At 38.8% G+C, this 16,156-nt stretch overlaps 1 protein-coding gene and 1 long non-coding RNA gene across 2 annotated transcripts in view; one reads left to right on the top strand and one right to left on the bottom strand.

Moving 5' to 3' along the window:
- Positions 1-9,041, top strand: part of dscaml1 (Down syndrome cell adhesion molecule like 1) — a 98,044-nt gene extending 89,003 nt beyond the window's left edge. The window contains exons 26-35 of the mRNA XM_072392440.1: positions 743-931; positions 1,651-1,779; positions 1,951-2,109; positions 2,238-2,393; positions 2,590-2,620; positions 2,750-2,868; positions 3,015-3,167; positions 3,465-3,659; positions 3,809-4,117; positions 4,425-9,041. Coding sequence (XP_072248541.1) covers positions 743-931; positions 1,651-1,779; positions 1,951-2,109; positions 2,238-2,393; positions 2,590-2,620; positions 2,750-2,868; positions 3,015-3,167; positions 3,465-3,659; positions 3,809-4,117; positions 4,425-5,017 — 2,033 coding nt within the window. The 3' untranslated portion in view covers positions 5,018-9,041. The remainder of the gene's footprint in view (positions 1-742; positions 932-1,650; positions 1,780-1,950; positions 2,110-2,237; positions 2,394-2,589; positions 2,621-2,749; positions 2,869-3,014; positions 3,168-3,464; positions 3,660-3,808; positions 4,118-4,424) is intronic.
- Positions 9,042-11,159: 2,118 nt separating this feature from the next.
- On the bottom strand, positions 11,160-12,058 carry LOC140313743 (uncharacterized). Its single transcript, XR_011917086.1, has 2 exons — positions 12,008-12,058; positions 11,160-11,811 (listed from the first exon to the last, which is right to left on the bottom strand). It is a non-coding gene; the product is annotated as an uncharacterized lncRNA (long non-coding RNA).
- Between the last annotated feature and the right edge of the window lie 4,098 nt (positions 12,059-16,156).

The raw sequence follows: 16,156 nt of genomic DNA, 5'->3' as shown, positions 1-16,156 counted from the left end.
AGTGACTTCTGTAGACATTTTAGCATGATGTGAGAGCTTAATGGTAATAACACAAAAATGCACTGATTCACAAATTCTTGATTCTGGAGGTTGGAAGAGTCTAGAACCAATGCTCTATAATAGCTTGTTGTTGTTTTGATCTGCTCTGTAGCTGTGCTGTTCTTTCTGCGATCTGCTGTTCTCCTGTATCCTCTTCTGTTCTGTGACAGACAGAGGGTGACTATAAAACTTACAAACACTGCTCAATCTGCACATGTTAACCCTTCTAATGTTTTAGACTCTGTTGAAACACCTGCTAGAGAAAGAATGAGGAGAAAAAGAGTACAAAGAAACACAGAGAAGGAGACATTTATGCATAGTTACATACAGACAGAAGGAAAGAAGAACAGAAGATAGAGGATTGGATGGAAAGTGTCTTAGAGCAGGAGGGAGTTGGCTCTCCAAAGCAGCTGATTATAAAAACAGTCACCATATTGCAAACCCTCATTTGCATAGATGCTCAGTCAGCGCCATCCCAGGCTTAGGGTATGTAGGTAACTAATGGCGATATAGATGGAGAGCAGATAGACCTTCCAACAACCCAGGCATAACTAGGTAAGAGAAGTACAGTATTTCATTGCCATCTAGTGGACAATACAGACACAGCCATCATAATCTTTGAAAGAACTAATGTACTGAAAGAGTCATGTAATAAACAAAGCAATGATCATTTTCATTGGTGCATGTCTTTCTTTTTATGCAGGTTTTGTGTTGCAGTACTCTATTGACAACACAGAGGAATGGAAAGATGTTTTCATCAGTTCTACTGAGCGCTCCTTCAAACTGGACAATCTGCGCTGTGGCACCTGGTATAAAGTCAAATTGGCTGCCAAGAACAGTGTTGGTGCCGGACGCATCAGTGAGATCATTGAAGCAAAGACTCATGGGCGAGGTGAGAAAGTAGACGGGAGGATTGAAGAAATCAGATAGAAGAATGGATACAAGTAAAAATACATAAAGCACTGATTTTCACAAAGGAATAGCAGACGCACCTAATTGTGGTGGAATTAGAGCGATAACATGAGCTGTAATTTTCAGATTACACTCGGATGTGAGAGCTTTGTGTGATGCTTTGAAGAATGACATGTTAAATACTATATGTAGAATAGTACTGAGAACAATAGAACCATTAAAAAAACCTGCAATAATAACCTTCACATTTGTGTTTTACCTAATGATGATTTACCCTGTAAAATCTTCACAGGGTTTTGCTTCTATGAAGCTTCCTAAATATCTGACAACATCCCAGATTTATCTGGCATACATATGTTTAAATTTGAGTATAATTAAGTTCAAATCAGCTTCAACAGTCATGTGCTGCTGACACACTTCAACAATAATAATCTAATGCTGTCATATTTAATTACAGTCAGTCAGAGGGACTAAATCAATATTTTCACTTCAAGATTTTTCACGCCAGACTTTAATTTTTCATTGAAATTTGCTGCCTTGGCTCTTTGACTCAATAAAACAATACTTCTTCCACCACTGTTGTTAATCATGTCGCCCAGCTTATGTTACCTTATGTTCCTTATTGCTCTGTAAAATATCACAATAAATCATATTCCCTTGGAATTGTAAGAGACATAAACGAGGATTTTGTTTTCTCAGAACCTCAGTTCAACAAGGATCAGCCCGTCTTCACCCACATCAACTCCAGCCACGCCCGGCTCAACCTGCAGGGTTGGGCCAGTGGAGGCTGTCCAATTAGTGCTGTCACACTAGAGTTTAGACCAAAAGGTGGGTTTTTCAGTTTCAGTTGATTTTTCAGTTTATGTCACTTGGTAGTCTACTTAAACAGATCCATTAAAAACTAAAAAAGACTTATAATGTTTTGTCATTTAGGGTTATTCTTCTATTGAGGCTTATAATAAGAGATTAAACTTAACATTTTTGTGTGCACGTGTGCAGGGACATGGACATGGCAGAGTGTGCGCACCAATGCTACCACAGATGTGTTTCTGGCAGAACTTCGTGAGGCCACTTGGTATGAACTGAAGATGAAAGCATGTAACAGTGCCGGCTGTGGCAACCAGAGCTCTCAGTTTGCAACACTGGACTATGATGGGAGTGAGTAAAAGACCGTCTTTGTTTGGCTTTTCGTCTGTATACACGATCATGTTTACTGATTGATAAGTTATTTAAATTTGATAAACAAGAATGTTGTCATGAAAGTGTGTAACTGATTTCCTCTACAGGCACAATTCCCCCCATTAAATCCCCGCTGGAAAAGAATGACGATGTCAAGAAGCTGTTCTCAATTGCTTGTCCTGTGATTCTGGTCACTCTCGGAGTTGCACTTCTCTTTATCATTCGCAAGAAACGCAAAGAGAAGAGACTGAAGAGACTAAGAGGTGAGTGAACATGTAAGAAGAGAGGAGGCAAGTGGTAGGAATGCATTTGCAAGAAGAGCAAAGCAGTCTTCAGATAGATTCCTGAAGCAGAGGCAGACTTAACTGACTATCTTGAAACAAGTCTGGTGTTGCCTTTATTCTAAAAGACTAACATAATAATATAAAGAATTGATTATTATTTTTTATATTGTTTTAGATGCTAAAAGCCTGGCAGAGATGCTTATCAGGTAAGATATCAGCTTATTTTTGACCATCACATATTTAGTTTTACTTAAAATGCACTTCACAAATCAGCATTTTGCATGTTCTCAAAAGCTTTAATGATTGTGTATGCTACTCTCAAATCTCTGGATTAGTAAGAACAACCGCAGCTTTGACACGCCAGTTAAAGGACCTCCTCAGGGACCCCGGTTACACATCGACATCCCCAGAGTACAGTTGCTAATTGAGGATAAAGAAGGCATCAAGCAAATTGGTGAGAGGAAAACAGAGAGAGTTGTCTGTGCTCACATATATATGCATAGATCTGGATCCAGTGATCGTTACAGCAAATGTGTTACGAAAAGAATTGTTATAAAGATCATTTGTTAGCTTGTTGACCAACAAAAGCTTTCTCTCTAGGTGATGACAAAGCTACTATCCCTGTGACGGACACAGAGTTCAACCAAACTGGGAATCCTCAAAGCTTCTGCACTGGTGTGTCTGTACATCACCCTGCCCTCATCCAGAACACCGGTCCATTAATAGACATGTCTGACATTCGCCCAGGAACTAGTATGTGTTTTCTTCCGTCACTGTCCATTTAACCTGAAGCAGTAGTGTAGATTCTAGATCAAATGCCTTATTTACCATAAACACCGTAAGTGATGTGTGATCTGTGTAAAGTGTCTGCAAACTGGTAAGGTCTGATTTCGAGTTGATGTCAAGTTATTAGTGAATAGATAAGAGAACCCAAATTGTGTGAAAGTGAAGATGAATTTGTTTTTTGCAAACACTTGCTCATTTCTTCGACTGCCTGTAGCCTCTGTGTATATGCAGATCTCTCTTATTTCTTTATCCATTTACCACCAGACCCGGTGTCGAGGAAGAGTGTTAAGTCAGCCCACAGTATCAGGAACCGCTACTCCAGTCAGTGGACTCTGACCAAGTGTCAAGCTTCTACGCCAGCCCGCACTCTCACTTCAGACTGGCGCACAGTTGGCTCCCAGCATGGCATCACGGTCACAGAGAGTGACAGCTACAGTGCCAGCCTCTCACAGGACACAGGTTGGTACAAGGGTGAAATGGCACTTACAGCCATTAATATGCCACTGTCAAAACTGGAGGAGAATGTGTTTTTTGTACTTAGGTCTCAGGAACGTTTATAATCCTGGACAAAATGTACTCGCCAACATTTCTGTCATTTCTTTCCATAGATAAAGGACGAAACAGCATGGTGTCCACAGAGAGCGCCTCCTCTACCTATGAGGAGTTAGCAAGAGCATATGAGCATGCCAAGCTGGAGGAACACTTGCAACATGCCAAATTTGAGATTACAGAGTGCTTTATCTCTGACAGTTCATCTGATCAAATGACCACAGGTACCAATGACAACGCAGACAGCATGACATCAATGAGTACACCATCAGAGCCTGGTATCTGTCGTTTTACTGCCTCACCGCCCAAACCCCAAGACTATGACCGTGGCAAGAATGTAGCCGTGCCCATTCCACACCGCGCCAAGAGTGAGTGGTTTCAGACAAAACATTTTTTTTTTTGTAAATATGCTCTTATTATATTAAGAATATATCAAAAATGTAAAATGTTCCAGAAATATGGTTACTTGTGAGAATTATATGATATTGAAATAGTAAATTATACTGAAAAATGTACATGGGTAATAGTATGAAAAGTATGAAAAGATCATAGATCATAAATGCAATCAATGGTTCAGATAAATGTGAATGTTTATAGTATTATTAAAAGTATCCTTTATAGCCTTTGGCTGCAGTAGATCTTATCATGAAATGTATCTTTACTTCTCTCTTCAAGGTGACTACTGCAACCTACCCCTCTACATGAAGTCAGACCCCTTTTTCCGGAAGCGGTCAGAACATCATGACCCATGTCCAGTGGTTCCACCTCGTGAAGCCTCTATTCGTGGCCTGGCCCAACGGGCATACCACACCCAGGGCCGCCATGTGACTATGGACTCTGCAAAGCAGCAGGCCCTAACCATGGGCCACTCTGGTCTATCCAACCTCACTTCCTCTGGGGCTTCCTCTGGAGGAGCAACAGGAGGCGGTGGTGGAGGTAGTGGAAGTGGAGGCTTGTCTGCTAGCTCTAGCAGCTCCACACTTCCACAGAGGACTCTCACCATGCCTGGCTCCTCTGCCTCTGTGGCTCAGTGTGCAGCTGCAGCTGCAGCCGCAGCTGCTACTGCTTCAGGGGCATCATCTTCCTCTGGTGGAGGAGGAGCAGCAGGGGCCACAGGAGGGACCCCTGGTGGTGCCTCCTCTTCTTCCTCCAAGATGGGAGGATCCAGAGACTCTCTGCTGGAGAGCAGCTCCTCGGGCTTAGGCAGACTACAGAAGCAAAGAGATGGAGGGTCAGGGGCCTACTCCAAGTCCTACACACTGGTGTAGCCTGCCATCACCGAGGCCTGTCACTGTAACTCTTAATACAATGCTGGTCAAGCCAGCACTTGCCTGGAGCCTCCATGGTAAATTGGGGTGAGGAACAAACATGTGCACAGCTTACCCGTCAGTGCCTGTGCTGTGCCAGGCTGCAGGGGGCTGGTTGGGTTCCTACTGACACTATTTTTGGAGGGGGTCAGAGTTGAGTCTCCACAGCACAGGGGTTTGCCTTTCTTTCTGCCTGATTGCTTTCTGTTATTCTTGTGTCATTATTCTCTCTTTTTTCATCACCCTGGAAATCACTTGCCAAAACATAAATAATTTATCTGTTCACTCCATATTTTTCATTTTTTGGCAAGGACACAGTACTTATGCACAAAACGCTCTTGTTTTCTTAGTCAAGACAGTTGTAGAATGAACCAGGTTGATTGGAGTGTGTGTTAAGATTTTTAGGTTTTAAATCTATGACTTTTCCGGCCTCTGATGGAAAATGAGCTCATATCACAGCATTGTGCCACGGCAGGATGCTTTTACTGTATGCATACGCCACCAGCTTTGGTGTTACAGGCTCTGCTTGGTCCCCCCATCATGTTAACATACATTGGAGGCGGTAAAAGGACTGTTGTCTCAATATAAGTTTTGAGACAATGTTTTTTTTCTTATACATGCAATGGATGACAGAGCATAGTAGTCCCAAGGGATGCTTTTATGAACTGACTCAAAGCAGAGCAGATAGCAAGTCAAGCATCATCAAGCGAAATATGAATCTAGACTTTTTTTCCATCAGTTTCAAGTTTATTTTCCAATGATTAAAATATAATCTCATGTTCAGTAAGAAAAAGTTAGAATGGATCCAAGTAACAGAAAACATCACAAGCCTGCGCGTGCGTGTGTGTGTGCGTGTATATGTGTATATGTGTAAATATAAGTGTATACATGTGGCAGGCACACACCATCAATGGACCTTTTTAAAGTCAATCTGTATGCTGACTTCTCGGGCAGATGTCTGCGTCAGAATGGAATCCCAATGCCGACTGTTTATTTTGTACCCGTGAAAGGGGAACAGAAGTGATGATAATGATGACGATGGTGCTGAAGAAGCAACACTCTGATCCTAATTTGGTCCAGCATTTTGAATTTTGTTTTGTTAACTGTGAAGCGCAAAATACTGAAGAGAAAGAGGAGGGTCCATAAGAGTGCAATTGCGGATGAAATGAAATACGTTCCTCTTTTTGTCTCTTTAACTTCTTCAGAGCAAAGAAGGAAGAGACCTCTTTATGGTTCATCATTGTGCCACAATACCACTAATCCACTTATTTTTACCTGTAATCACTTTCCATCCTTTCCCACCCTTCCAGTCATCCAGTCCCCCATCATATCCACACAGTGTCACTGTGATCTACTGCTGGCGCATGGGCTAGTCAAAGACAGACACACAGACTGAGAGAAGAGGTCTAATATGCACAGACGGACAGACATGCTTTTTGACTATTAGTGACAACTTGAATGGAGAAACATTCAAAACACTTTTAGAGATGAGCAAGACAAATATCTGTATGATCTTGAATTTATGAGCAGATGCTGAGACGATAGTTAAAGTGATTAAGTGTTGATAGAATTTGAAAATGAGCGGCAGAGAGATGCAGAAATAAGTGGTCTTTAAAACTAAAAGAACTTTTGTCCCGCCACCTTTGTGAAATTGATTTTAGCTTTATACATGGTACTGTATCTGTTACCTTTGTTTTGTTTTCTTTTGTTTTGCATTTCTTCGCCCAAAGCTTAATCCCATAACAAAGATCTTTCCAAAAAAAGAGTCGCTCCAAAAGTTTTGCAACAGTAAAACGTAACATCAGGGCTCTCGCAATAGAAATAAGAAAAAGATATCATATATGTTTGTTCTCAAAAGTATGTACATATATATTTCTATTCAAATATATAGCAAATATATGAATATTGAAAAAAAGCAGAGAAATATAAAAGCCGTTCTAATCGAAAAATATATATAAAAAAAGATCACGAGACAATCGCTCAGAGTGACGAATCACAAGGAAAAAAGAAGAAAGTGAAGAGGGAATATTAAACGGGTAGCACAACCATGGACAGAAGATCTTGGAGAAAAGGGAAGTGGTGTGAAAGTTACTGTTGATGATGAAACTGAGGTTTTAGGAAATGGTACATCGACCCCCTTGTGATTTTGTAATGGACAAGCACAGTAAAGAGAAATTACAGTGTGAGATTGTGTTGCTGATTAACTGTGGTCTATGGCTCAGTGCAGAAAGTGTGGGGTTGAAAAAGAATACAGTAAAACAAGGACAGCCTACATAGTAATTGAGCCTCTTGTGTTGTTTTGTACCTTCCAAAGGTTTGTTCACAAACTCAGTGCCATTACGCAACAAGATTTAATGAACACAAAAAAAAACCCCAACAAGTATTTCTGTTTCTTATCTGTGTCATTTCAAGTCCTCTCCAAACTCAAGGACTGCAGGCCGGTGAACCTACCACACACTGAAAATTATAACTGCAGATAACTGTATTCATGCTTGATTTTATTTTGAAATTCAACAAGTAAGACATGTATTTTGCTTACCATTAGTCATGGTTGTGATGCCTTTCATTTTGGCTTTTATGTTTCAAGTTATGCAAATACTTGTTCTCAGAAAAACATGAGTTTGGGAAAAGGTTAGACCTGTTTTGACATCCAAAAACAGGGGCTTCCTTGTTCCACTTGTATGGATACTTGGCTGGAGTGATGAAATAAACTTCTAACCAACCTGCCTTCCCCAGTTGTTCAGTGAAGTTGATAACACTGATTTTCTGTCAGTTTGCTCAAAGTAAATGCAATTTTTTGTCTTTAAAGAAAACTCCATCCTGTTTATTATCAATGAGGAATATTTCTGGATTAAAAGGATGAGTTGCATTTTATAAACTCAAATGTTCTCAATTTTGACTTTTGCAATGTACACAGTACTGCTAAAGTACTTTGTTAAGTGATATAGCACATTTGTTTGAACTTAAGTTGACACAACACACCAGCCCACAGCTGTATAATCTCAAAATGATTTTGCAGCTGTTTGCTTTTAAAGTTATCTCAACTTTTTCTCTTCAAAGCTCAACTAGTTGGCATCATTTTGGATAAGTTACTCAGTGTTTCAGATTGTAAAAAGGTCACAAAAGTCCTATTAGCATTAAACACTTATTTATTTCCTATTCATGTTGATCCCTGCTGATTGTGTTATCTGGCCAGTTTTCCTAAATTTTGTTCATTCGTTCTGTGTAACAGATCTTGGGTGGATTTTTCCTTAAAATGCAACAACATACTTTCAAACTGACGTCTGTATGTGTGAAGCCAACTTCACATGCTCCACTTTCCCAGCCTTTGTCACATCTGCCAACCAATCAGGAACTCCTCAGCTCCCTCCTCTGTACCCTTTTGATCACCTTTATATTATTATTTCTACACTATAACAGAAGACTTGTGTACATAGGGAAGTGTTTTGTATAAATGATTACTATTTTCGACATCTTCACTAAAAAACAGGGCACAATGTAAACTTTGAACTAAAATTAATGTGATGAGGAATGAAAAACTATAGAAATATACCAATAATTGCTTTATGCTGATTTATGGACCAGTTTAAAGATGTCAGAGTGGACCATAGTTGATTTTTTTTTTTGGTTTATTTTACTGAGCTTTTGGTTGCATAGTCTCCTTTTCTATTTCTTTCTTAATTTCCCCTTTTTGTTCCACTTTTTAGGGGAGGGGCAGCAGCATTGCATGTTCTGAAAATTTTGCTGGTTATAAAAGAAAATGAGGAAATGTGAAATGAATCATTTAAAAGGGAGGGGCTGATGAAAATGAAAATTTTTAAAAATCTAGTGATTATTATTCCTTAAACTTTTATGGGAAAATGTTGCTTCAATTTGCAATTGCTTGTGTTTATCTCTAAATTTTCTTTTCTATGAAAACAAACAAAAACAGTAAAAAGAGTATTCAACACCTTGTGCAATAAAGCTATCTTTTTATAAACTCTGATGATATTGTTTATTCTTTCAGTTTCATGTAGTATTTGAGATAAAAAAATTTTTTTAAAAATGTATGAGGACTTTCAGTTTTAATAGAACCAGACCTAAAACTCTTCTGGCTAAAAGAGGACCTCTATTCACACTTGTTGTGTTATTTTTATCTTTTTTTTTTTTTGGGGGGGGGGTGTAGTGTTTTCATCAAACCTGTTGAAATTGCACCAAAATGTCCACATCCATGCAAACTTAAAAATCAATAAAATGTCCATCAACACTTTGACAGCCATGATAAACTCAAGTCAAAGCATATTTACGTGTGAATTTGTTGTTATGCTTTGGAGGTTGACAAAAAACCTCCAGCAGCTGACTGAAATGTCCAAAGACAAAGTCTGTGAACATTATAGGACCTCACAAGAATGCAATTTTTTATATACTATGATATATGTGCCAAATGGACATGATAACTAAAAGACAAAACAAAATCATACAGTGTTCTAGTATAACTGTAATACAGCTCACTTATCTGACTGAAGGACTGCTGTATGTGTGGCAATGTGTGAAATCAATATATGTGCAATGTAATGCACATTGTATATATTAGACCGCCATGTGTTGCAAGATAGCAGAGACCATTTTGAAAGGCAGTAAACTTCCAAGATTATAGTGTGAAATTTGCAAGAAGTGACCAAATATTTTTAACTGAGGTGAGACTTCATCTGTGAGACAGAGATGATAATGATGAGGATATAGCTTGCATTACTGTTGATAAATTACATACCACGGATGAACATGCTGCCGTTGTGTAATGTTGTGTAAATCCTTTGAGTCATGATAGAGAGCACTAAAGTAAATGTCTGGACTAATGAAACACGTTTCATTAGTTTTATTATAAGACTCAACCACAGCTTCAATCTCCTCCAATCTACAGTCTACACAGAGCAGAGGGAGAGGTGATCAAAAGCACATTAGTGTTGCTTTAATGCTCATCTGTAAGTTGTCTTTAAAGTTTCAGCTATCTATGGAAAACTAATATGTTCAAAATGAAATAGCTAACTGTTTTATTGAGTAATATAGGTGATAACAAGCACCACATTAAAAATAGACATGATTCTGTGATGGAAATCCCTACATAGACTCAGGAAGACTTCCAGAAATAACCGTCTGCAAACACAGTTCATCATGCCATCCAAATATGCAGGTTAAAGCTCTATCATGCAAAGAAGAAGTCATATGTGTACATTATCCAGATATGTGTGCATGTCCTCTGGGCCAATGCTAATGGAGAAAAGCAGAAAATGGAGAGGTACAGAGAAAAACTGTTCTATGGTCAGATAAATTAAAATTCTTTTTGTAAATCATGGAAGCTGCATCTTTAGGACTAAAGAGGTGAAGGACCAACCGGCTAGTTATCAGAGCTCCATTCAAAAGCCGGCACCTCTGATTTAAGGGGAGCAATAGTGTCCGTGGAACTGGCAACTTGCAAATGTGGAAAAGAGCAATCGATTAAAGGAATATACTGGTGTTAGAGCAACACATGTTCCCATCCAGATCCAGGTAAAATGTTCAGGAAAAGCCTTTCATATATACCATACTAAACCACATCCTACATCTATTATAATAGCATGACTTCATAGAAGAAGGGTCCATGAGCTGGAGTGGCCTGCCTGCAGTCTATCTCTTCTGAAACGCCAAATATGACAAAGACGACCCAGGACTGTTGAACAGCTAGAATCCTAAACCAGGCGAGAATGGGTCAACATTCCTCTTCCAATTGTCCAGCACCTGGTCTCTTCAGTTCCAAGAAATTTACAGGCAGTTGTTATAAGAAGAGATAATGCTACACAGTGGTACCGTGGCAATGTCCCAACTTGTTATGCTGTGTTAATTAAATTTATTCATAAAATGTTTTTCATGAAGCTGTTAAATGTCTGACTTTTAACAACTGACATATTTTCTGATTTCTACTATGTTAGAAAAATATTGGTTCATGAGATCTGCAAATAATGTAATTGTGTTCTTATTTACATTTTACACAGCATCCCAACTTTTGTGGAATAGGGGTTGTAATTCACATTTCACTGTTATAACACTAGAGGGCAATGTGTCCCAATAACTCAACAGTCTGGGAGACGAGTTCATTCAAATTATTCAAATTTGAATGGGTTTATTTTTGAAAGAATAACATATTGACAAATATCTTTTTTTCCATTTTTATATACTGAAAATATAAAGTCATACAAATTACAGCCAACACAGACACACACGCACGCATGCACACACACCAAGTCACATCAAAACTATTCCTTCAAATACAATATATTCACATTTATTATTCTCACTGAGTTTTAAAAGGTATTACAAGCCATTTTTGACATGAATACTATTGCTTAATGTTACTGTTGAGTTTGTCACTAGTCCTGGAAATTCTACTAAGTTTGAATGTACATTTAAATATGAGCTTCCAATGCATTTATGAATATTATCCCTGAGTTAAATAAGCCCTTGGTGAATCCACACTCGCCCGCCTTCTTCCTGTTGCCTTGTTCCCTCATTCTGCCAGCACCACCATCCCTCTCTGTCCATCTACTTGCCGTTCTTGTGTTTTTTCTGCTGGAACTTCCTGAAGTGGGACTGGATGGTAGAGGCGGCCTTCTCAACCTCAACTGGGCTGAGTGGAGGGACATCAGGCGTGGTACACGTCCCATTGCTGGTAATGGAGTCTGAGCACGACAGGATACAGGGTATAGCCAGAGAGGTAGAGGCAATAGCCATGGAGACAAAGTCTGTAGCAATGATTGAGTTCAAAGACAGGGTTTACTCATAAGCTTTTATTCAGCGGGCTATTTTTCTGATTTTGACTATATTCAGTTGGAACTGAGAAGTTTTTCAAATCAAAATATAGAGGCAACTTTCAGGTGCCTGAAATCACAGCAGAAAAATAGCCAGCATTTAAATTAGTTGTCTAACAGGATTACTTACGCTTTCTGTACACGCCTATGCTGTTCCTCCTGAGGCCATCAAACTGCAAATGATAAAAAAAAACAAAACTTATCATACCACACATACCAGCCAGGTATGAGAATTATCAACATAACATGTATATCTGGAATCTGACTGTACAAAATCAGACAGATAATCACACACATTCTCTGAATTGTTATTTTTTTCTAAGCCGTACAAAATGTGCTGCACTTAAGGAGCAAATGTTCTGTGCACATGTGTGACTGTACCTGCATGTCCTTTCTATCTGGAGTCAGAATAATGACCTCAAACACAAATCCCCTTGATTGGGATTATAGCTCAAGCAGAGCAGCGACAGGGAAGCCTGAGGCCAAGAACTGGACCAGCTTAGCGTGCTTACCTGGAAGTTTGGCTGTGTGAGTGAGTGTAGTCCCACACACCGGATGCATGACCTTGACAGTGAAGTCTACAGTCTTCTTTTAGCAGAGTTATTAATGTGAACTTAAACTGAGGCAAAAGTGAGCACATTAAAGAATGTCTCTGCCACTCTATCTGTTTTATTTTTTGCAGACTGACTCACATTTTCATCTCTTCTGCTTTTAGTTAACCACCCAAAGCCTGGTTTCTGCTTTTACTTTGCTATTTGCCCCAGTCTGTTTGATTGCTTCATGTTTTCAAGAAATGTAAAATAAAAAAATGTACAGACAGACGACCTGCCATTTATAAAGCATGACTTATCAGATGTGCACACGCGGACTAAAAGGTGCTTCCTTATTCAGGGAGGAGCAAGCAAATAATGTGAATTCATGAACAGTGTTAATCTCTCAACAATCATTCATTGATTCATTCACTGATATTGATTAGTCAAGGCCCTACTGGTTGCTGTTGTGCTGATGCAAAATATAGCTATTTTTGATCATCTTGTTTGGAAGTTGCTGTTACCGTGGCACCAAAAGTCATCCCTATATGGGATATCGGATTCCGCTGCTTTCATGTGCAGTCCCCCTCTGAGAGACTGTAAGGTAACATGTGACCAGCTTAGATAGTCACATGCTGAGCCATGATTGACTGCTGAACTTTTCACATGCCCTGTCTTACCATTAGATAACAGAGGAATAGAATAGCAAATGTGGGTGTATAAAATTCCAGTCATGCAACTCAGGTAAAACAAATGGATTAAAGTAGCTACTCATTTTTTCCCAATGTCCCTATGAATATGCACAGTAAGTGTTATTAGACTCCAGTAGAGCAGTAGAGTGGAGTGGCAATAATCAGTAATGTGCAGATGAAGACATATTGGCTGTAAGGAATCAATTCTTCCTGTGAAGATATCATTATGTGTGTGACATCATCTTTACTGAGGTACAGATCATGTTCCAACTAACCTCTTCTGCTTTGCTGCTCCTCCGGCTATGTGACACAGAGTGAACCTGCCAAGGCAAAGGCTGAGATACCATGTAAGGCAAAGGCTCTTCTTGCCGTGCAAATCGTGTTCCTATCTGTGAAAAGGAATTTGGGTTAGAGTTGCCAAGTGTGAAACATAAGCAACCTTGTTTAACAGCTCCAGTGTGAATTTGTCATTTGTCTTTGTGTTGGTACTGGTTAACATTATCTTCTTTTGCTTTTATCTTTCCCTTTGTTCTTTATCTGTCTGTCTGTCTATCTATCTATCTATCTATCTATGTTTGTATATATATATACATACATGTCAATATAAACCACATTTATTAATGGCATCAACAACCTGCTTTGACATAATCCTATTCACACGTTAATGCTATTTGCATAAAATTAATTTAGAACAGAGAGTAATAGCTAGGTTAGTATGAGACATAATATAAGGTTGCAGCAAAAGCTGCCCTTAGTAAACAACATTAAAATCTCATTCAACTCCTAAAAAAATTAAAAGAAAATATTGGATTTACACCAAAAATTGTACTGTTGTTCATAAAAATGTTTGTTTTTTTAATACAGTTCTATCAATATAATGATCTTACCGATTCTACGACTTTGACCATCACGTACATGGCTGTTAGCATGGTGATCAACATCTTGGCCACTATTCCTTTAGAGTCTCTATTATTTCCTTAATGGTCTCCTTGGTTGTCAATAGCTTTCCTCAGTCCTGCTGAGGGCAAGTTAAGTCCACGCAGGAACGAGTCCGAGCAATCAGGAATGCAATGCAGCAAGGGCCACTCAAGGGAAGGCCAGCTGAACACAGTGTTGATTATGTGCACTTGGACTAGTCTCTCAGGCACACACAAACACACATGGACTTCCCTCTCACAGTCTCTGACACATCAAGGTAAGACTGCTAAAGAGCTTTGTAGGACAAAAATAGGGAAGCTATAATCTTTTCCCCTGCAGATCACTTATCCCTCAGGTGTGCTCACACCATTCCAGTAGTTACCGCAGACAACCTTTTATCAAACATGTCCCATGGAGAAATATCATTATTGAGCAATTATTGAACGTAAAAGTTTATTTCCTCTGGTTTGAAAGTTGTACACATACATGTTCAGATGCAACAGTAGTCTGAAGTTGACAAACAGATATGCACTGTGACACAGGTAATACCTACAGAACAGGCAGCCCTAAGATATTTTTTTAGACATTGTAATTAACCAATGTATTACTTGTAGCAATTACCAATGTAGATAAGGCTTGCTCACATGTTTTGTGAACAATCTGGGATGGTCTACTTTTGAAAAATTCCCTTCCTGGTGGCCTATTCATCCTGTTTCTCCTTTAATAATGTTCTTAAATGTTAACAAGTGTTTTTGATACATGGATTTTAGTTATGCGCTTCTGTAGCCAGAAAAGAAAGTTTCTCCTTATGTTACCTTTTAGAAATATATTAATGAAGACTTCATAACTTAACTTACAACTCATAAATGTTAAAAGTAGAACTAAGAGCAAAAGCAAGTTATATTTGTTTTTTTTTAAATGTCTACACCACTTATATTACAAACTTCCTCTGTCCTTTCTTTATGATGATAATTATGTTTCTGCATTATCATTAGGATGTTTCAGAATGTCTTTAAAAAGCCTCCAGCTGACCCAACACGTTGCAGCAAGAATTCTGATCAGAAGTAGCTTGAGAGGTCGTATTTCTCCAATTTTAATTCATCTTCATTGGCTCACTGTTAAATCCAAAATAGAATTTGAAATACTTCTCCTAACATAAAGAGCTCTTAATATCCAAGCTCCAACAAAAGTTGAACAAATCATAGCTGTAGATTTTCCCAACTGACCACTTTGCTCTCAGATTGCAGGCTTACTTTTTGTTCCTAGAGCACACAGAATTAGAACAGGAGACAAATTAATGAAGAAACAGAGGTCATTGGAGGACAATAAGACGGGTCCAACAGGATAGAATGAATTCAAATAGAAATGGATAAAACAGATAATAGACAAGCACTGTTACATCTGTGTTCGTGTAAAATACTGTGATTACAGATGTCATCTGAACTGACCTAACCTGAGTTTAATTAACTGACAGCAGAAGGAATAACAAATGGAAAATTGGTTCTCCTCAGGGGTATAATAACTGTGGTCATAAGGCATCACTAAAACCTTGCAGGACAAAAGACTATCGAGTTGCTAATAATATTATTTGCCTTTTTTGCTACCCAACTCTCCTGGAGGTAACACAAATCTCTCTGCTTAATTCCAGTAATTTTGGATCAAGCCTTGACAATACTGTTATTTTGTCCTTAATAGATAAACCATTCAACCAACAGATTCTAGGATCGCCTAATTTCACAACAGACTCTGCAGTGTTATCAAACTAGAGTTTACAGTGAAACACAGTTCCAAGATATTCATAAGTCTCTGTGATCTGATCATCGTCACTATGAATAACACCATCTTTAGCCATCCATCCTTCAATTTTCCATACCCGTTAAGTCCAATTTAGAATCACAAGGAGACTGGAGCCTATCCCAGCTGCCAATGGGCAAGAGGCAGGCCACACCTTGGATCGGTCGCCAGTCCATCACAGAGCTGCACAGAGACATATGAGACAAACAACCGTGCACACTCTTTGTAAAACATTAGGTTCAAGATAATTATGATCACACAAATTGACAAATTTAGATGTTGCAGGACCATGATGAGATTCAAACCCTAAAGTAGAGACAATAGTCATCACAATCATCAGAAAAC

The sequence above is a fragment of the Leuresthes tenuis genome, unplaced genomic scaffold, assembly GCF_036924035.1.
Source record: "Leuresthes tenuis unplaced genomic scaffold, fLeuTen1.0.hap1 SCAF_9, whole genome shotgun sequence".
NCBI lineage: Eukaryota > Metazoa > Chordata > Actinopteri > Atheriniformes > Atherinopsidae > Leuresthes > Leuresthes tenuis.
This window is presented reverse-complemented; position numbering and strand designations above follow the sequence as displayed.